General features: G+C 38.0%; 1 protein-coding gene across 7 annotated transcripts in view; it reads right to left on the bottom strand.

Annotated features, from left to right (window-relative positions):
* Positions 1–22,694, bottom strand: part of STAU2 (staufen double-stranded RNA binding protein 2) — a 170,634-nt gene that overhangs the window by 82,053 nt on the left and 65,887 nt on the right. For all 7 annotated transcript variants that reach the window (XM_030499585.1, XM_030499606.1, XM_030499570.1 and 4 more), the window contains 3 exons: positions 20,856–20,993; positions 17,240–17,371; positions 10,979–11,039 (listed from right to left, as the gene is read on the bottom strand). In XM_030499585.1, coding sequence (XP_030355445.1) covers positions 10,979–11,039; positions 17,240–17,371; positions 20,856–20,993 — 331 coding nt within the window. The remainder of the gene's footprint in view (positions 1–10,978; positions 11,040–17,239; positions 17,372–20,855; positions 20,994–22,694) is intronic.

Here is a 22,694-nt window from a genome sequence, read left to right as displayed (position 1 = left end):
AGAAGTTCTTTACAGTGAGGGTGATGAGGCACTGGAATGGGTTGCCCAGGGAAGTTGTGAATGCTTCATCCCTGGCAGTGTTCAAGGCCATGTTGGATGGAGTCTTGGGTGACATGGTTTAGTGCAAGGTGTCTCTGCCCATGGCAGGGGGGCTGGAACTAGATGATCTTAAGGTCCTTTCCAACCCAAACTATTCTATGATTCTAAGACATAACATGAATGAAAATTAAAATAGATAACACAGACACTGATAGCTGATGTTAGGATACAACACCAAACAGCAACAGTAATATTCAGTGGCAGGTGTTCACTACCTTCCAAGACCTCCTTCCTGTAAATCTGATTTCCTAAAAATATTTGAGAAACAGAAATAAAGACTGAATAAAAGACAAAGCAGTATACTTGTTTAGAAATAATGTTTTTCATATAAATAATCTATTTTAGAAAAACATAGTACAACATTAACTTAAAAAGAAGTTTTAAAGAAGTTTAAAATCAAGTCCAGTGCTGCAGATGTCTGTTCCATTGATGTAATATTATTTAAAACAAACATTTCACATGCTTTCTCAGCCATTTCACTGTTTTTACATGATCCACCCAAATATCTAACTGCTGTCTGGAACAATGGTTTGGAATACTTCCAGATTACTAACCTTTCTAAATGTTAAAATAATTAATATGCAGCATATGATGAATAAAAAGATATTGAGCAGAGCATAGCAAATGTTCCTAAGTACTGACTTTACTCTAATGGTGATGTTAAATTAATAATAATACTTTTAAACTTATGCAACACCTTTCTGCTAAAGACTTCAAAGTGCTTTATAAGCAATAATTAATTTAAATCATACATTGGCTCTGAGAGGCAGATATTATATTACCATCATTGATTATCTCTGGAAACAAAGTAATGTAATATTCTAGACATTACATTAATATAGTTGCAAGCTATTAACTTTTTATATTCAGGACCTATGTTTCATGAAGCTTCTTTCTTACAAACTTGTTTTTAAAAGACGATAAAACTTGGACTCTCTGAAAACTTCTATAAAGCATATATTAATTGCAATTCATTATCTCTTTGCAATACATTATTGAGGATTATTTTAATACCATTCCGCACTATTGTCTGCTTACTTGAACTCTGTTAAATTGTAGAGTGTATGTATGCAACAGCTTAATTACCGTAGTAAAGTTGTTATCAGAAGACAAGGAGTATGACATCAACAAGAAGTAAGTATAAGAACAAAAGAACTCTTCAGAAATTATTTGAATTAGTCTTCAAACAAGCACTTTAATAAAAAATATGGGAGGAAGAAATGCTATCCTCTAACACCTTTATGCACTGCACGAGAATCTCTCTAGGTGATCATTTTAATATTTTTATTAGTATTTCAGCTAAAAGAATTTTGGATTTTTTTGCCCACTAGATATTGATCCCACGCTAACTTCCCCATACTCCAAAGGTTAGCATCATAATTATTAGAGTCATTACCATTTAGACCAACAACATTGCATCTTCTGCTGCACATTAACTTAGAGGTACATTCATGAAACATGTTAAAATAATTTCCATTTATATTATTTAAACCTGTGGGTAAATGTGCTATAGAAATATGCAGGCTAGTAATGCAATGTAATCACTAACATTTGAAAAACATGTCTTATTCATCCTTGGAGGTAATTGTTAGCAGTCTCTCACAATCTTCTGAAGTCTCTGAAAACTCCACACCAAAGAGCTCTCTTACCTATACATAAATTTATTGATCTTCCATTGTCTACTTTTGCTGTCATGTACTGGAAAACTGCCAAACAGTTTAGACTCCAAGGCAAATGTATGATTAAGATATAAAATGGCCCGACTGTCCTTCACAAGCCTTCCCCTTGAAGTGTAATCTCTGTGCTTTGATTACACTTAATTTCACAGCAGCAGTAGCAGAGGCACTCTCCAAATGATCTGCTGGAGTGGTGTTATTTTTATCCCTAACCCTTTCTCTGGAGGGTCCCCTTGGCTGGGAAGACAGGGGGACCTTTCCACAAAAGGGTTCCCCCGCTGTCTGGACTTTCGTTCCTTTTGGAGTTCATGGAAAACAAAACTAACCATGAGAGGGACTTTCTGCATGGGGAACGGGGTGAGGAATAAGAATGACCAACGATATCACCAAATGAGCCTTAATGTAATAAGACTCTGCAAAAATGGAATTTGTTAATACAGGGGCAGTGACAAGTTTCGCCAGAGCAGTGGGCTACTAACTTAGGAAAAGTTCAGAGCCATGACAGTGTTGCCTGCATGCTACCAGGCAACACTGTCAGGGTCCACATGGGTACCACTGGTGTCCCATTTTCGATTTTCTATTTCTCTCAGGAAGATTAGGAAAAATGAAAAGCTGAAATTCCAACTCCAAAAGAAGACCTACAGCATAAGGCTTGTATTGTCAATCCGCGCATACATATGAGTGCTAATTTTCTCTCTTTTCTACTTGATCAACACTGTAGGGATACTCTTCCTCTGCCTTCACTTACTGACTTCTTCTGGTTCAAGGTCACTCACTGACTTTTCATGTTTATGGATACTCAGTATAATTGGTCTAAACCACAACTTAATTCTTTCTCAGAGAACTACAGTTTTCTCCCTAGGTTTTCACCTACCCTACAGTAAAGCTATACTTGTTGGTGTGCAGAAGCAGTGTAAGCTGGTATATGACTTCCCCCAACACCCCTGAAGAGCATATGCTCTTCCCTGCACTACAATCAGTAAGGCACCAGCCTGAAGAAGTGTTTTCATGTCTTGTGTAATGATGTACGGTAAACCATGATATAATTCTGTATATGACATGCTCATAAATTAACACCCTGATATTTGAAGTAACCCATCACTGGATGAAGAAAAGATTGTGCATAAAGAGATAATAAGTATTTTTGGAACTGAATAAAATAATCAGTAATCATCAAAAAGCTTTCTTTCAGATTATGCTACCTGTATTCACTTTGAATTCACTTTGCTTATAGTACATGGCAAAATCTTCCAGTAGGGTGTTAAGCAGGAAATGTTAGACCCGGATCTAATCCTGACTTCACGATTATGTAAATTAAAATGGACAAAACCTTAAGAGGCACGGAGAACTTGCAATAATTCCTCCATTGAACTGGCAGGTTCTCAACATGCCCTAGAATATGGCCCATTAAAAATCCACTGAGAGAAAGAAAAGAGAATTTACAAACCCAATTAACTATTTCAATAGCAAGACTGGAAAATATAAACGTCATCATAAAAAGAAATTATCTTTTTATACTCCACTCCCCATGAAAACCTATTTATATACTAGAATATTTTCAAATTTCGTTTTATTACCTCAGTAGGAACTCAGAAAACGTCAGTCAAACCACTGAATAGGCAAATAGCATGGCCGTTATGTTCTCAGTCTACACACAATCTTGGCTTGAAATACCAAGATGCAATCATTACCTACTTAACACAGCTATCTGTGGTATTTCTAAGTCACCAGCTATTGCAATATTCAGACACGAAAAAATGTTTTGTCATTACACAATGTCCTTCAATTAAAAGATCTCGTCTACATGACCTTAAACAAACTGATGTTACATAAAATCATTCATTAAAATACTGGGGTTTTTAACCTTAAAATAACCATGACACTGAAGTAAATACTATTTAGTTCTTCATGAAGTCAGTTCTGATATCTTTCATTTCACTGGAACATTTTCTGTACAGCCAAAAAGGAAACTGCGGTACTGCCGGAGACAAATTGTATACATTTGTGTAACATTTGATGTTAAACTCATGTGAGGCAAGTCCTTTGAAATCTCCCACAGCTTTACTCCTGCTTGGGAACATAAAATTTTGGTAAAAATAAGTCTTAGTGTTTGCAGTGGGGAATTTCTAGAGGAGATTCTATGAAATACTCCAACAGACAGATGAAACACCTACACCATTATTTTTACATGATAATTCCTGCATCATAAGTTTCCAAAAATACATCAATGTACCAAATAACCTAAAATTAAGATGAAGCAGGTTCTGAAAAGAACTGATCTAAATGCAGAAGAAAAGACAGTATTCTTATCAGTCAAGAGCAAATTTGGAGCAGGAGCAAATCAAGCTAGTGAGCTGGCAGAGCAAGGTTCTTACGAAAGCTGCAAGAAGGTGATTTTTGAGGGGGTAAAGCAATTAGGAGAGTGTCTAAGTGCAACCAGAGGTGACCTGTGCAGGCAAGACTGTTCATTAACAGATTAAGAGGGGAATGAGAACGGTGATGATGAAAACAAAGGCATGACCTGCAAGTAGAGTAGATGAAAGAATGAGCAAGTCTAGTAGACAAGGATAAAGATGTTGCTGAAGCTAAGAAGGCCAAGGGGGACATCAACAAGCACAGCATAGGTATGAGTGAAGATGAAATCAGAGGAGGAGAAAGCAGTGTGGGAGTGGAAGTCACAGGGATAAGGAGTTTGATGTAACGGAAAAGGGATGGAGGAGAGAATGGAGAACTAAGTCTTGACTATGGCAGCAATAAAGCCTCAGTTCAAGAGATTCAGTTCTTCAAGGACATATTATCTTAGACTACGGGTGAGGTACATGGCAGGTTCCAGGTTGGGGGAGAGTAGGAAAAGGAGAAATTACTTCAGAAAAGTGAAAGTATTTAGAGAAACACAGTGTTGAGGTTAATTGTGTGCTACTGGTCTGTTTGCTTTGCTGAAGACAGAAATCCAAATGCAGATAATTTGTAGAATTACATTATCAAATCTGAATTTACAAGTTAACATAAAAAAAGAGCTCTGTGTTGCTATTGCACACACAGGTTTTTTTAAAGGAATAGATTAGCAACCCTGAACAAATGTAATTCATATAGGAATTTGAGGGGACTAGAAAAAGCAAAAGAATAATTTCTCTGAAATTATCTCTATCCGCAGAGCTGGCTTTCTACTGTGACAGTGGCTGTTCCCTCTTTATATATTCTAGATACATCAAGAGCTTAATGGTTAAGCAGTCTCCTAGAAGGCTGTCTTGGGCTCCTTCTCAGCCTGAGGGCATCCAAATCACAAGACTGACAGCCCAAGTGTATGTTTCTTACATATGCACAATCCATACTACTCAAGAACCAAGCAGCAAGTTGCTTGCAGAATATAATATCTATAAACCAGCCGGAGAACACCAGAATACATATCTGCACCTTCACTTACAAGTGCTTGAATCACCAGATAGACTATAAAGTCATGATTCCTTTAAATCAGTCCTTCTATGTGGATTTCTTGCATTTTGACAGCATGTGACTTCCTATTTTCTGTCTGCAAATCATAATGATATTAGATACATATCTCCAAAAGGCAGATGCTGTTATTCAGATTACTCCACCCCAAAAGTACTCTCCTTCTAGTGAAGAAGGGAACTAAATCTAAGTCTTCCAACTTTCTGGATACGTGTTTAAAATACCAGGTACTTTAGAAATACCCACTGTACTTTAAACTCAGCAAAGAAAGTATCATATCTGAAGATGTGAAGCTTGCAGTACTTTAAGCACCTAACTTTGTATCTCAATAGAGGAAATATGGAGGAAGGAGAAGGACCAATTGCAGCTGTGGTCTTATACATGTGAATTGTGCCCAAATCCCACTCACGCACAAAAATGCCACTAGTTCTCAAAACAGCAAGTTAAAAAATAACCACACTCCCTGTTTTGTTAATATGGGATGTTTTTTAATATTAGATGGTTTAGAAGGGTTTCTTTTTTTTAACTATTTCAAAATACATATGCAAGAGTTATTCAATTGGTATTATTCTGGATAAATTATTACTTCATTCTGATTGCTAGATGAAATTGAAAAATACATTAGTTATTAAGAATGCCAAATACAGCACAGATTTCCTAGCTTCAGCAACTCACGGAAGAAAAAAACTGGACAAATCTCTGCTTCTAAATTTATTTTTCCTATGTCTTCAAGTGAGAAAGAAATTCTAGTTATCTCATATCCTCGCTAGAAGATGGGATGAACCCACAGAGGCAAGGTGTTACCAACTGCTATAAGAGAATCTAGCCAAGGTTATACAGAATGTAGACAAGAGGCTCAGCTGATGGAACCCTGAACACACAGTGATGGTATAATGTTCACCTGATAGTATGTTTGCTAAAAAAAAACCCCAACCCACTAACAAAACCAAAAATACCTAAACCGAACAGTTGGAAAACTACTGTTCTGTGGCCTGTGCTTCATCAAGTAAGTGGTGTTGTCAACCCCTCTTTCTGTGGTTTCTATTCAGAGTGATGTATCAATCTTAACTCCTAGCAAGAGTATATTATAACTGACGAAGTTTAGTAAGTTTGGAAGCAATTCAAAAGTGAAGTCCAACGAAACAGTGGTACTTAGTCAGCAAAAATGTATACAATCCACTGCAAATCACCTTTGAAATACACCCAAAAGAATCAGATATTTCCGCAAAACATAACAGATATAAATGCCAATTAAAAATGTCTGAAATACAAAAAACTTTATTCCAAAACTGCAGACTTCAGTTACTCTTCATGGAAACACAGGAGTATTAAATTATCTACTGGAAGTCTTCACCAAAATCCCCAGTTGAAAAATAAACATGTAGAGGACTATTAAATAAAGTCTTTCTAAAACTAGTGAGGTCCAGAACTATAAAGTTCACATAAATTTTGCTTCCTCCAAAGGGAAGATGCATTAGTATGCAAAATTTCATAAATAGTCTTTATTTTGTGTTTATTTTCTTTTACCAACTCCCATCTCCCAACATCTAAGTAAGAATTTGAATGTAACCATACAGTTAGGGCTTATAATAATACTGTTTTGTTTTGGGTTTTTTATTATTTGTTAATCTATTATTTAAGTAGATTTTAAACAAATACTAAAAGACATGTTATTTATGGAAAAAAGTTTAGATTTCCTCATCACAGATTTAAGAAACTCTTCTGAATACGTATTTGCTTTTTTCTTATTGCCTTTTTTTTTTTACTGTGAACAATTGCATGAGATCAAATGTCTCTGTTCCTTAGGAGATCATCTGCTCCTGCTGCTCATTTACCATCTGAAATCATAATCATCTGTTGATGACAATCTAATCATCTTCACAGTAACTAATTGTGATGTCACAAACAAATGATTATGATTTCAGGTGGTGAACAAACAGCAGGAGCAGATGTACTCTGAAGAACAAAGACTGTAAAGTCATGCATGAATCTCTAGTAATAAAACGTTAGGCAAGAAAAACAAAGAGCCTGTCCTTTTCAGAGAGGTAGGATTGCTCTGAATATATTTTTTTTATTCTTATTAGTTTTTCAATACTTACTTTGTGACTACCCAGATTTCTGGAAATAAAGGAAAACTGTACTACAAAAAATTCCAGGTAGGTAACATACAAAACTAGTTAGGGTCATTTTTTCCTTCTCAGAATTACAATATATAAAAAAACACTGTTACTTTTTCCTTTTATTTTTATATATTTTTGTTCCTCATAGCTCATCTACAGCTTCTCCTAGAAGATATACTGTATGTTTGTGTTACCCCATTCAGAAATATAAAACCAAAGTAAGTTCCCAACAAAATGCACTTTGCATTAGGATTGTTTATTTGTTTTTTGTTTTGTTTTTTTGTTGATAACTGCTTAAGTCAGTTATCAGACTGATAAATGAGTGTTCTGTTCATAGTAAACATCTCCTGTATGGGCTGCAAATGCTTGTGGTCTGCCCACAGTGTCTCCAAGTCTCTTCCAGAAGCATCAGGGAGAAAAACCCTTACTCAATGTTCTTGTTATTTCACATGTAAAAAAAGTCTAAGATATCGCAAACCAAGAAACAAATAGCTTCTTGTTTCATCTTCAAGATTGTGAAATGAAGAGGAAAGGTAAAGAAGTAAACCTCTAAGAAGGAGCTTTGCCAGTGAGTAGAGGAACAGAAATGAAGTTTGCCACAAAGGTAACTGCAAAAGTAACATGATGGAGGGGAACAAGAGAAGTTAATTATCAAGGATATTTAATAGGGAATATTAAAATGCACTGACTGTAGGATATTTCTCAGCAAAACCAAACCACTTAATAAGGGTACAATGAAATCTATTCTACTGTACTAAAATATATAACTGTTATGATTTTGGTTTTGCTGTATTAAAGTATACAACTTCACTTTACTATTCCAGTTTTATTTCACACAGTTTCAGATGAAAACACAGTGTATTATGCACACAAAGAAAGAGTATCTGCCTGCAAAGGGAAACTTTATTTAACAGAGTGCCAATCGATACAGCAGATTCATACTTCTATCAGGAAGGCCATTTTAGTTTAGAAATACCAAGAGAGGTTTCAATGAGAAACTAAAAAGAAGACCTATTTGCAATTTGTTCAGCCAGGAGTGATATCACATTAACACATTTAGAGAAGAAAAATGCTTTTCTAGGTCTTCCATGAATCCTGGACAAGACTGCAAGGTGAAGAAAGATTGGTCTGTTTTCTATACAACTGTAATATATTCATTCTCCTCTTATGCCTTTATCAGAAAATCACAGTTAAGCTGTAAATTTTAAAGAAAATACCTTAGAAGAAAAAGGCCCTTTAGAGGTGAAGAGTCAAAAAATCAGTAAAAAAAAAAATATGCCTGTTGATAACATTTTGGGTTCAAACCCTTCCTGTTTTGCAAAAGAAGAGCAGGGTCCCTATGAAATGAAAAATGATACTTTTTATCAGCTGTTTATTATTAATGTTGCCTCTAGATTGGAACCCTCAAAAAGGAGTTGGAGGTTTAAGCACAGTGGTGTCTGAAAAGGACTATAAGAAATAAATGCTCTCTGTCTATTGACATGATAGCTACATCTTCTTTGATTTCCAATTTACTTGGAGATCAGAAGAATGTAAATGAAAGCATCTAGAGTATCTTTCATGCATTAGAAAAGCACCCCAGAATGAAAACCTGTTTCTGTACCATCGCCTGTGGTGGCTGCAAAAACATCTGTGAGCAGGTCAATCTGTGAAAAATAAGTTCTTTGGTCAGCACAGGTTTAAAATAATTTTTTTGTTGATCTTGTCTCCTGTTGAGTGAGTTTGCCTTTGTGTTTTCCTTCTGGATTTGGAGTCACATGTATAACTGACAAAGTGTTCTTGCCAGATGAAGCCTGGGAAAGGGATTGTTTTTTCTTGTTGGTGTAGTAGATGGTTGTGATGTCATCTATAAATATATTTGCTACAAGACACTGCAGGGATAGGAGAGAAAAGCTAGATGTCTTATTCTGCTGTCTCAAACTGCAGTATGTTAACATTTAAAAATGTTAGGATTTGAAGATGTTTCAGAGGCCACGTCCTTAGAGATTTTGACAACACAAACACAAATCACCTAGAATGGGATTGATGGGGATTGATGGTAGAGCTGGAAGGATGCAATTAATAAGAAGGTCTTAGATCCTGTAGAAACCTTCTTTTCAGGGAAACACAATGGCATGTGCTGAATCCAAGAATACTTTAAATACTAGCAAACTTCTGTGTAAATTGAATCAGAAATATTCCCCAGGTCTGACTGGAAAGTCTGCATATATACTGGAACAATACTGAACCCCCTTAAGATCTGCTTTTAGGACCACGTTCTTCAGACATACATATACAAAAAATGGAAGGCAGCTTATATGTGTGTCCATCTCTAGTATAATCCTTAGTTGAGGGAGATGATGTTTAGGACTCTTAAGAAGTTCAAAACTCAACATGGTTCAAGAGAAGAATCCAGTGCTCATGCAAAAGTGAAGCAAGTACTATTATTTTTACCACTCTAAACAGCAAAAACCTAGTTACAAAGTCACAAAGGTGTGTCCTATTCATAACCTGTTGCAGCAAAACTGAATTTGGTCTTCACCAAGGTCTCTTGGACCTCTGCGCCTACAACATGGCTCAAGGAAGAGAGGAATTACCAGTAGCAGAACCTGATCAGGGTCAGGGATGTCTTGAGAAATTTTCAGCCCATACAAGTCCATTGGACCAAATGGGATATATCTTAGTGTGCTGAGTCAACGAGCTTATGTCATTGTGAGGCCACTCTCTATTATCTTACAAAAGGTCATGGAGAAAAGGAGAGGTCTCCAACGCCTGGAGAAAGGTATCATCATCAAAAAAGGCACTTTGTCCCTGGGAAAATCATGCTGTAATTCCTCTTAAAGTCACTGGTGGGCACATAAAGGGGGAAAAAAAAAAGCCATTGGGAACAATGAGCATGAGTTCACCCAGGATAGAAAACAGCCTCAACAACCTGATTATCTTTATGATAAAATGACTGGATTTATGAATGGAGAACAGTGGATGTCATTTACCTTGGCTTTAGCAAGGCTTTTGACATCGTGCCTCCCACAGCATCTTTGTATCCAAGCAGTGATGTTAGAATCTAGGTAGATGAATTACTAGATGATGAAAATCTGTTCAGATGATCAGACTTAGAGGACAGTGGTATGCTTTGGGGGACCCAATAGCAGCCTTCCAATACCTAACAAGAGGTTGCCAAACAGATGGAGCCAGGCGCATTACTGAGGTATGTAGCAGAAGAACAGGAGATGATAGTCATAAACAAATAGAAAATGTTATGATTTGGATAAAAGGAAAACAAATCAAAGTGAAGATAATTAAGCACTGGAACAGTCTGCCCAGAGAAGCAATGGAATCTCCATCCTTGGAGAACTGGAAAAAGACATAAGCAATCTTGTCTAAACTCTGTACTGACCCTGCTTTGAGTGGTCAGATTAGATGACCTCCAAAAATTCCTTACAACCTGGAGGATTTTATGATTCAATGACTAAATAAAAATCTCCTTGTTCCTGCACTCATACATACCTACACTCACAGAGAGGACACTCAACAGTTATTTCATCTAATTGCAATAAAACCCCTGAAGTATTTACAAAAAGCATTTCAATTGTCTCAATCCAATTCCTACAAAAAGAAGTAAGTATGAATATAAATTTAGAATGCAATACTTACTGTTACTTGTTGGCTCAGGAAACCCAACATTCTGACCGTTCCAACTCTTGTTTTCTCCAAGCTGAAACAGGTAGAAACAAGACAAATAAGTAAAGAGCAAACTACTCCTTAAACAGAACATTCATGTTTATAAATTTAGTTGAAAGATTCTCAAAAGGATGACTTGGGATTGCCACATCTGCTCACAAAACTTTGTTAAGACATCTTAATTTTTGTCTAAAATAGGTTCTTTGAGAAATGTACCCTTCATGAATAAACATTAACAGCTATTGCCTAACACTGAAATATAAATGTTTCCCCAAGGATTAGGCTCAACTCAGTATGTTACCAAATCCGACTTAAAATCAAATGTTTTAAGCAGTTCTCAACTGAAAACATACACATACAAGAGAGAAATTACATTCTAAAATGGGAAGATCCTAATATCTGCCTATGAAAGAATGCATAAACACTACAAAGTATTTTGGGTGTAATTTTAAAATATTTACTTGCTAGGAATACTTTTAGTTGCTGAAATGGACACAAAAAAAAGATTGCAGTTTTCCATTATTTTAATACATAGACTTTTTTGAGGAAGCTAATTGCCTTCAAATTAATTATATTATGTTTAACACCAGGTATTACTCTGACACAGAAAGGGAAGCAATTAACACAGAAGTTAAAAATGGGGCCATTCCTGAAGTCTCTACAGTAAGTAAAATGGCAGTGTTCTAGATTTATGTGTAAATGTGGACAAAAAAAGTCCAAGCTTCCTCATGAAATAGCAGCTATTGACAATCAGCTCTATGAATGTGAAACAAATGACCCTTTTCAGATTTCACTGGGATTTTGTGTGTAAACAGAAAACCTCACAGCAAAGCACTCTATATGCCATGACACAGTTGTAATCATTTGCTCTGAAAGACAGGGTTGATTGGAAAGAGAAAGCGATGCGAAGACAGGAAGGAGGATCAGATGGCTGAAATCTGCTTCTGCATCTCAAAGGTTGCCTTAAGGCCATTTAGATTACTATCATGTTGTAATGTAGACTACTAGATGATACGTTTTAATTGGGAAGGAGGAGGGAAGAGCACGCTATGCAAAGCAGCTATTCCAGGCTATTCCCGGCCTTTCCCCATCATGTGCTCACTCATGTGCATCTGAATGTGCTTACAGCTTAGGCAACATGCAATAAAAATTGGAGATACTTAGAGGAAAGGGAGGACAGGTATTGGAGATGGCTTCCAGACTGGTCACACACCTCTAGGCACTTTATTTTGAATAGTTCCTTTTCTTCGTATTATGAAGCAGATAATATGAACATTGGAAAACATGGAAGACGACAGTTCTTCAAATGAATAAGCAATATGAAATGTATAAATATCACAGAATGGATTGGATTGGAAGGGAACTTAAAGATTACCTAGTTCCAAATGCCCTTCCATAAGCAGGGACAGCATCCACTAGACCAGGTTGCTCAAAGACCTGTCCAACCTGGCCTTGAACACTGCCAGGGATGGGCATCTACAATTTCTCAGGGCAACCTGTTCCACTGCCTCACCACTGTCACAGTGAAGAATTTCTTCATAATATCTAGATCTCTCCTCTTGCAGTTTAAAGCCATTACCCCTTGTCCTATCCTTACACACCTTTGTAAAAAGTCCTTGTCCTTACAAGCTTTCTTGTAGGTCCTCTTTCAGTACTGCAAGGCTGCTCTAAGGTCTCCCTGGAGACTTCTCTAGGCTGAACAAGCCCAACTCTCTCAGCATCTCTTCAGAGGAGAAGTGCTCCAGCCCTCTGAGCATCTTTGTGGTCCTCCTCTGGACTCACTCCAGAAGGTCCATGCCTTTCTTATGTTGAGGACACCACAACTGCACACAGTACTCTAGGTGGGGTCTCATGAGAGCAGAGTATAGGGGGAGAATCATCACCCTTGACCTGCTGGTCACGCTTCTTCTGATGCAGCCCAGGATATGGTTGGCTTTCTGGGCTGCAAGCGCACACATGTTGAGCTTCTCACTGACCAGCACCCCCAAGCCCTTTTCCTTTGGGCTGCTCCGAATCCATTCTCTGCCCAGCCTGCACCATTTGCCCTTAGTGAAACCATGTTGGCTGTCACAAATCACCACCTTTTTTCCCCATGTGCCTTAGCACATTTTCCAGGAGAGTCTGCTCCTGATCTTCCCAGGCACAGAGGTGAGACTGACTGGCCTGGAGTACCCCACATCCTCCTTTTTTCACTTTTTAAAAAATGGAGGTTACATTTCCCCTTTTTCAGTCAGCAAAAAAAAGCGACCAGGCTGCCATGACTTCCCAATATGATAGATAGTGGCTTGGCCACTTCAACTGCCTGTTTCCTCAGGACCTGCAGATGCATTTCATCGGGTCCCATGGACTTGTGCACCTTCAGGTTGCTTAGATGATCTCAAACCTGATCTTCACCTACTGCAGGCAGTTCTTCATTCTCCCAGTCCCACCTTTGCCTTCTGCAACTTGGGCAGTGTGGCTGGAGCACTTGCCAGTGAAGACCGAAGCAAAAAAGTCATTGAGTATCTTGGCCTTCTCCACGTCTCTGGTAACCACGACTCCTGCTTCCTTCTGGAGGGGGCCTACATTTTCCCTAATCTTCATTTTATCTTTGATGTACCTGTAGAAACTTTCCTTGATGCTGTTGACATCCCTGGCCAGATTTAATTCTTTAGCTTTCCTAACCTGATCCCTGGCTGCTTGGACAATTTCTCTTCATTCTTCCCAGGCTACCTGTGCTTGCTTCCACCCTCTGCAGGCCTCCTTTTTATGCTGGAGTTTGTCCGGGAGCTCTTTATTCATCCACACAGGCCTCCTGGCATTTTTGCCTGATTTCCACTTTGTTGGGATGCATCACTCTTGAGCTTGTAGGAGGTATTCCTTGAATATAAAGCATCTTCCTTGAGCCCCTCTTCCCTCCAGATCTTTATCCCATAGTACTCTTCCAAGTAGATCACTGAAGAGGCCAAAGTCTGCTCTCCTGAAGTCCAGGGTAGTGAGCTTGCTGTGAGCCCTCCTCACTGCCCTGAGGATCTTGAACACCACTTCATGGTCACTACAGCCAAGGCTGCCCTTGAGCTTCACGTTCCCCACCAGCTCCTCCTTGTTGGTGAGAACAAGGTCCAGCATGGCACCTCTTCTTTCTGGCTCCTCTATTACTTGGAGAAGGAAGTTATCATCAATGCGTTCCAGGAACCTCCTGGATAGCTTGCACCTTGTTGGATACACCTGTTGGATACACCTTGTTCATCCAACAGGTATCAGGGTGGTTGAAGTCTCCCATGGGGACCAGGGCTTGTGAATGTCAGGCTCCCTCTATCTGTACATAGAGTGCCTTATCTGCTCAGTCTTTCTGGTCAGGTGGCCTGTAGCACTGTAATGTCACTTGCCCCGTTCTCCCTTTAATCCTGATCCATAAGCTCTTGGTTGGCTCCTCATCCATCCCCAGGCGGAGCTCTGTGCACTCCAGCTGGTCACTGACATAGAGGGGGACTCCTTCTCCTCGTCTCCCCAGCCTGTACTTCCTGAAGAGCCTGTATTCTTCCATTCCAACACTCCAGTCCTAAGAGGCGTCCCACCAGTCTCTGTGATGACAACAGGATCATAGCCCCGAAGATGTGTGCACACCTCTAATTCCTCTTGTTTATCCCCCATGCTATGTTTGCATGTTGGTATGCATAGAGGCATTTAAGCTGGGTCCCTGACGAAGCTGACTTACTTGATGGAGTTGGTGGAATTCCTTTGTGTTTCTCTTCAGACACTCTCCTCCTGACCTGCCATCCATCTCCAGGCTCTGGGCAACTCTTGCTGGCACTGGCATCAAACTGGTAGAAGCTGGATGGATTGAGGTTCCCCTCCTCTGGCAACTTTAGTTTAAAGCCCTCTTCACCACCTTGGGAAGCCTATGACCGAAGATGCTTTTCCCTTTCTCTGACAGATGAACCCCACCAGCCCATGGCAGACCAGGTGTCTCAAAGTGAGTCAAATGGTAGCCGAAACCCTGCCTGTGGTACCCGTCCTGTAACCATACATTGATTTGCCAGATTTGACTGGCCCTTTGAAACTCCCTCCCTTTGACTGGAAGGATTGATGAAAAACTACCTATGCTCCAGAGTCCCTTAAATATGTTTGTATTTACTGCTGTCTGTTACAACAGCATGGTTTTTGTCATGAATCCATACTGTGCACCCATAACATGATAGGAAAATCTGCACAAGTATGCTGCCATAATACGAGAAGTACATTTCCAACTCTCCTCATTCCTCTCTTTCTACTGTTTATTAACTTCAGTGTGGTGGGGAATTTAAGAAGAATTCACTTAGTTATCCTTGCATTGCTATCTCACATGAATGCAATCTATTCTGTTTTAACTCTGCCTAAGAAAATTAAAGTGACAAGAAGAAACAAAAAGATAGCAGCATGAAAAAGTAAAGACATTACAACTCTCCATTTTCACACACTGAACTGAAGTTCTGATAGCTGCAAAACGTCTCCCAGGGCTCTTCTAAACTTCTCTCCTCAGGGCTTTGCACAACCATTACAGATTTCTTCCAGCGATCTGATTACCTCAGAAAAGAGCAGAGCCTTTACATTCTACATTACCTGTTTACCTGTGCTGCCATCAGCACCATGCACGGCTCTTGTAACACTCTTAGGTCTTCATCAAAACAATTAATACAGGCATGTTTTATGCACTGAGGTTAAGGAAAAAACTCTGACTTTAGTTCTGCTTTTTTTTTTTTTAAGGGAGGAGGAGGAAGGGGATGAAAGGATGTGGGGCGTGCAGGGGAAGGAGAAGTTGCCTTTTTTAAATGCATCAAAAACAACACAAGTGAAAATTGTCCATTTAGATGCCAACCTGACATGTCAGCTAATCTATGTTGGGCCCCATTTTGGAGTCAAAGAGAGAAACAATCTTCTAATGCACATCTTTATTGTGCAACTCATACGGAAGGAATTTTGCAGTGCTCAAATTGGTAGACATCTAAGGCTATTTTCTCTCCTTTCCAGCACAGTATCTGCAAATATGTTCAGTCTATTATATACAGAAGATAAAGCCAGATGTTCTAGATATATATGTCCTTAACCCCAACAAAGCTATAAAAATTTGTTCTATGATCTTGAATACTGCCACCACATAAAATTTGAGTAGTTCACATTTTTTGGATACAGTATCATGTTTGCTCATTGTGTTCAGAATAATACTAGGCCATTGTATGCTTTCCTATCAATTCTAAGGTATCTATGTCTGCAAGCATGTAATTAAACCTTTTTTAAAGACAACCACTTGTAAGCAATAGTTTAATAAATGTAGGGAAATGAAGCAGCCATTCAATTTTTTTTAAGGATTTCAATATAACCACAAGTTTCCACTGCACAAAGCTCTCCAAAGCGACTATGTTGTGGGCTGAATTTTTTCACGCTTTATCTCTGAAAATTAGTGAGTAAAAATAGTTCAGCCAGTTTGAAATCCAAGAATGAAAACCTATGTTTCCTTACTAGGAAAAAAAAAAAAGAAGTTGATTTTTCTCTTTTGCTTTGTTCTTCAAAAAGCCCTTTGGCCAAATTGGCAGTGAAGAAAATATTAAAACTGATAGAAAGTATCTTCTAGAGCAGAAAAGTCTCAGCATTCTGGTGAAAATGAATTATCATTTGACTCTGTCATAAGCCTTTTATAAAATGGCTATGAATGCACAGTGTCTTCTCTTTGGGAACACCATCTAGCTTCCAAGTACTCGGTTTAGAGAATGGCATGCTTGTTGAAGACTAATATAGTTAAGAACGGTGAAGAACGTAGTGACGGTGGCTGTGACTAGCATACATCAAGCAGCTCCTCTCAAAGAAGAGAGAAACAGGAGACGCAACAGTAAGACAAATATTGGCTACCATGGCTGCTTCATGTGTGAAAATTACTAACATCATTCCTCTCAGTGCTCTCATGGATGTCCAAAACAGATTAAAAGCAAGAGGCACATTCATCCCAATTTGAAAGTAGAAATAGGCACACATCACATGTACACTTCTGCATACAGACTATCCTATGGAACTACATTTCTGTTTGTAATTACTCTTAGAGTAGAACACTACTAAGTGTAGCTATAGAGCTGTAACTAAACAAAGGCTGATCTCTGACAAGCAACCTCTTAAAACAGGAGATGCACATGTTTAAGCTTCCATTCTTACTAAGTGATTAGCTGAGTCAGCTGAAACTTAAGACAAGGGTAAAATGTGGGCATTGTAACAACTGATCCTCACCTTCTCTGGCTGGTCTTGAAGAGGAGTAGAGGCTTTGTAACCCAGCTGTAGCAACATTGCTTCCGCTGCATTTCTTTTAGCTATTTTCTTGTTTGGGCCTGTTCCAGTAGTAATATCATTGCCTACTTTTACCTTAAAAAGAAAACATTGATCATAATCACGACAAATGCAATACTCCTTAATATCACCATGTAATAATCTTGCTGACCTACTGTCAGCCTCTTTTGATGAAAATGCAACCTTGAAGAAGTAAGAATAGGGCAAAAGGGCATTACAATACTGCTTCACACAGAGGAGCTGGTTGAGATTTTTCAGAAGGTCCCCAAACTCATACCCCAAAGACCTACATTTTTCTGTCTCTCAATGCACACACAGTTGCCTCTCTCTTCCACCAGCCTCTGTGTCAACCCCCTTCTTCCTGCTGAAAAACTCCCCCACTCTTTCTTAATGCAGGAAGGAAGCACTGTAGGATCTGTACTTCCTCTTTCTTGTAGAAGCGTTGCCTGTAGCAGCTCCCCCGCATCATCGGGACAGTATCCAGAACAACAGAGAGACAAACAATGACCTGGAGATTTAAATGAGAGTGGTTTCTAAAGAAAGATGAAAACCATGTTCATATTCCTCCCACTTTGTTGCACTGCAAGGAACATGGGGGCTGGGTCTGCTTTCTTCTGCACTTACACCTGACAAGCTTTTATCAAAATTGTCTTTGGAAGGAAGACTCCTCCTTGGACCTGTGGTCTGTACTGCACAAAGGGTTTTTGACAAACAAGATGCCTTTCATAAAACTAGGAGAAATTAAAATCTTAAAATAAAGGCAAATTATAGACAATGGATATCCACAAACAGTGAGGCTCTATCTTATTCATAGAGTCATAAAATGGTTTGGGTTGAAAGGGATCTTAATATCATCCAGTTCCAAACCGCCTGCCACAGGCAGGGACACCTTCCACTGACCAGGTTGCTCAAAGCCCCGTCCAGCCTGGCCTTGAACACTTCAGGGATGGGGCTTCCACAGCTTCTCTGGGCAACCTGTTCCAGTGTCTCACCACCCTCACAGTAAAGAACTTCTCCCTAATATCTAATTCCTTGGCTTTTAAATTCTTGAATCTGTATGTGTCTTTTTTTTTTTTGCGATATTACTGCTGTCATTGCTATTCACTTATGCAATATTCATTGCTCTTGGATAGGTATATTTTACTCTGTCCATTAAGCCATTTTATTTACCAAATTTTCTCTTAAGACAGTGTATCACCTCAAAAAAAAAAAAAGTGTGTTAAAAAAAGGAAACCAAAATAAAATAAAAATAATAAAATAGCCAAGGTAATCTGAAGGAAAGAAACCTTAGAGTTTCTTAGGAGATCAAAGACCTAAGACAGTCTGGAAGGAATTCTAAAAATATTGTAAAAATAGGCATGCACTTGTTAAATAAATAATAGACATTACTTAGTAATTGATGTTATACAATAATTATTCACTTTCCTCAAACTATCATGTATATATTTTCCTTATAGTTTTCATTTTTCTTTACTCAAATACTTATTAATTCTGAATACAAAGAAGAGGATGTAAATAAATAACAGTGATCATGAATATCCCTTTTAAGTGTATATATAATTATGCAAACAGCTTCGGCTACCTAAACCAGAAACATTAATAATCTCAAAATATAAACCTTATCTTCTATGCAGTTCCGCAATCACAATTAGAAAATAGCCTATGTGCTACAAGTTTATAGGCAATAAAATTGAGGGACTTTAATGGGACAAGACAAAATTATAATTTATAACATAGCTCACAATAAATCAATGCGCTGCTATTTCTCAGACCTGTAAAACTAGTTTAGCTATTATTATAACCTCTATCAAGGATTAAAGGTCTGACTACAAAGAGAAAGAGCTTTCTGAAATTAACTTTGGGAACAGAACACCAACTAATGTCATCAGAGGTTTTCTTCTGTTTATCTAGTAGTCAGGACAAGTAATTGGATCCATTTCATCACATCTAAACTTGCTCTTTGTGTGACAGATAAAAATGAACATATTATCTCTGGATATTTTACTTCCACATTCAATTAAATTAAATGAAAACATTGTTTAAGTAGTTTATACAAAGGCTTTTTATCCTGATAAGGTTCTTTGCATGTCATAATGAATTCACTGAGACTTCCTGAAGGTGGGAGAAACAGCAGTATGATTTCAGTGTGAAAATATTACAATAGGGGAAAAAAAGGAGCTAAAGCATCCAAAAGAATTCATAACAAAGCAACTGTTCTATGGAATTTCTTTGACTTTCGTAAGTCTTCTTAGATAGGGGAATCTTCTTCATATTCACTGCTTTCAAGATTCTCCTTTTATTCAAACCAAGGAATTTACCATTATTGAGACTCCTCCAACAGAAAAACAAATTCCCAGCCCATCCTTCTAATACTGGACTGTGTTGCACAGTCATCTTCTGATGCCTCATGCAACCATCTCTAATTGTGGACACTCCCACGGGAGTCTAAGCATGGAAAGAGAGAGAGTCTGTGACAGGATCACTTTTTTTTCAAGTACTTTCAGGTAGCATGAAAAGTTGGAAATCCAAGTTTATATTCATAAATCAGTTTCTGCAACAAAAGGAATCCAGTATTTTCTTTTGCTTCAGAGAGAAACACAATAAATCATCAAGAAAGACCACTGAGGTCCAAGGAAATTAAGATTGCTAGCCTATCTATCTCGATAGACACGAAGGACTTAAAGATTTAAGTGAAAACATAACTAATTTTCTGGAGAAGGAGGTGCTGGAACATCATAAATTCTACTTGTGATCAGAAGTGACATTTTGGTGTGGTTTGTAGTCAAGAAGTCAAAATATGTTGAGGTATGCTGTTCTGAATTGTTCCGGCACAAAACTACCCCTGGCTGAAAACACAAGAGTAAAGCATTCTTTCCTGTTCCTAATCTTTCTCAACCTGCTCTTGTGCTATCTAACAAAATATCAAGGCTGTATCAAATCTTTGTGCATGTTCTTCATTTAAAATTAAAGAAACATTAATGATCTACTGTTTCTGTATGAAGTCCAGAGCCTTTAACTGGACAGGCTAAAACATGTGATGTAAGGCTGTTTTTGTGATATTTCAGATATGAAGAAAGCCACAAAAAACCTGAAAATCTGAAAATATTTATAACACTATTTTTAAAACGGAAATGCTTGGTAATATGGGGATATTCATATCCATATTTCAGAATACTTTACTGTACTGCAATCCTCTGACCAGCAATAGCAAAACTCCATTTTTTTCAAAAAGACAAGTAAAAGTAAATAAATCCTGAACCATCAGAGATAAAGACAGGTAATAAAACCACCAGGTGAAATTAAAATAAGGAGTATAAAAAATGCAAAACCACTACAACAAAAGCATCTAAAAAGCACACAACCTAATTGCCACTTGTTTCACCAACAGGAATAAGCAAATTCAAACAGGCCTTCTGATACTGTATTTGTTCTATAACTGACCATAAAGCAAAGAAAGAGCTAAACACAGAGGGATCCACTTCATATTATGCCACCATTTTGCTTGAGTTTGAACATAACATAGCAAGGGCATTATCCTTAATATGATGGCAGATGATACCTGCATAACAAACTCTCGACGGCGAGGCATTCCTCTCTCTGAAAGAAGAACATACTCTGGCTCCTTCTCCTTTTTGGCCTGTTGGATCTGAGCCAGACGACTGATGGGATTCATTCCTTGACCATATTCTGGTCCAGTCTAAAACAGGTTTAAAAGAAAGAACCATTATTTCAGCATATACCCATATGATTATTATGCTGCTTCAATAAGTCATTTACGAGGGTTACCTCTTCTTTAATACTGCCTTTGAGAGAATAAGAACTAACCTTCTTCTCATCTTCTGATCTGATCTGAGACAGAAGGTAAGAATCCTCGAGCACAAAACTATTGCAAAAATTATACATCTATTGTCTGCCATTGTTGCAGGTAGTGTGGATACCTAGCATCTTTAAGCTAATATCCTCATGTATCTATGGAGGTCCTATGGGGATGGATGAAAATTAGCAGGTTCATCAGTTAATTGTATCTTATTGCCTTATTTCTATGACCTTTCCCCTTAACACCTTAAAATAAGTTGCTGTAGTGCTAGAGTATGCCATATGCTGAGGTGGGATTTACAAGGGGACTTAAAAAGATTTGCCATTTAACAAGGAAGCTGCCTCTCCCACCTTTCCTGCCTTCCTTCTCAGCACTCCTGCCTTCCATCCTACAATGCAACTGAAGGTGCAGAAGGTTTGCTCTGTGTGTCATCGGAATTCACTCTCACAATACTGTTATGTAGTGAAGCTAGAGATGAGTAACTCCAATGGTTAGAAATGTTGCATATTGTGAGCCACCCACAAAGTATTTCAAATGCTTTACAGATGAATCCTCACAATAACATGTCAAAATGTACGCTTGGCGGGGGAATTAATCTGATGGGGGGAAAACAAAAGGACTGAGAGACTGATCTGTCCAAGATTTCACAGACAGGTGAAAAACTGCAGTCCTTACAAAACATCTAGTTCTGAAATCCTTTTAGTATGTTATTAATCACACAGCAAATGCTCTCTGAATGCAAATAGCTATGAAAATATTTGTTTGTAGTTCTTACAGAGAAGAAACTAAGATCCAAAAAAAAATTATCTGAAGTCATATTTAACTAATTTATATACCATAAGACAAAGAAGGAACTTGCAAATGTAAAAGGCATTTGAAAGTAGAATTGTTTTTATGTTATTGAGCTATTTCCTCTTCCTGAAGCCATTTGCAGGATAAGATCAGCATTCGTGCTTGCTTGAGCTTCTCAAATAAGAACAAACAAGTGGTCCAGAACCTAAAAGAGATGATCAGCAACTGAAGGCAAAAAACAGAGAGGGATATTATATTAAGAAAGCTGTGCAGCAAATCCTACATAGCGTAACTGCTGAAGTTGTTAAGAGAAGATGTAGGTGAAAGAATTAAGACAATGTCATGCACAAGGGCAGCTGTGTGGGCAAGAAGCCAGGCTGAGACAAAATGCAGAGCAGGCTAAATAAAGTGCAGGCAATAAGATATAGCCTCATAAACATATATACACAAATAAAAATAAGTTACTGTTGTCACTTTTTTTGATACTCAAAACATATGCAGGTTAATTTAAAAGAAATGGACATACTGAAAGGATTTCAGAAGTTTGGATATTCAAAAAATAAAAACCTTCTACATATCCAGGTTATTCTGACTATTAACATCTTTTTTAACATGGCAAACTTCGCATAATTCAATTTAAGATTGTAATGGTAAACGGCATATGGTAATATATTTTTACATTATTATACCCTTAGCATCTTTCTTGAGAAAATCCTTCCAAAATGAGACAGCCAGAGCCAAGAGCCTTTTCAGATCTTGCAGCTTTAAAGCTGCATTAATGCGGATGGT

Source organism: Strigops habroptila, chromosome 1 (genome assembly GCF_004027225.2).
Source record: "Strigops habroptila isolate Jane chromosome 1, bStrHab1.2.pri, whole genome shotgun sequence".
NCBI classification, from domain to species: domain Eukaryota; kingdom Metazoa; phylum Chordata; class Aves; order Psittaciformes; family Psittacidae; genus Strigops; species Strigops habroptila.
This window is presented reverse-complemented; position numbering and strand designations above follow the sequence as displayed.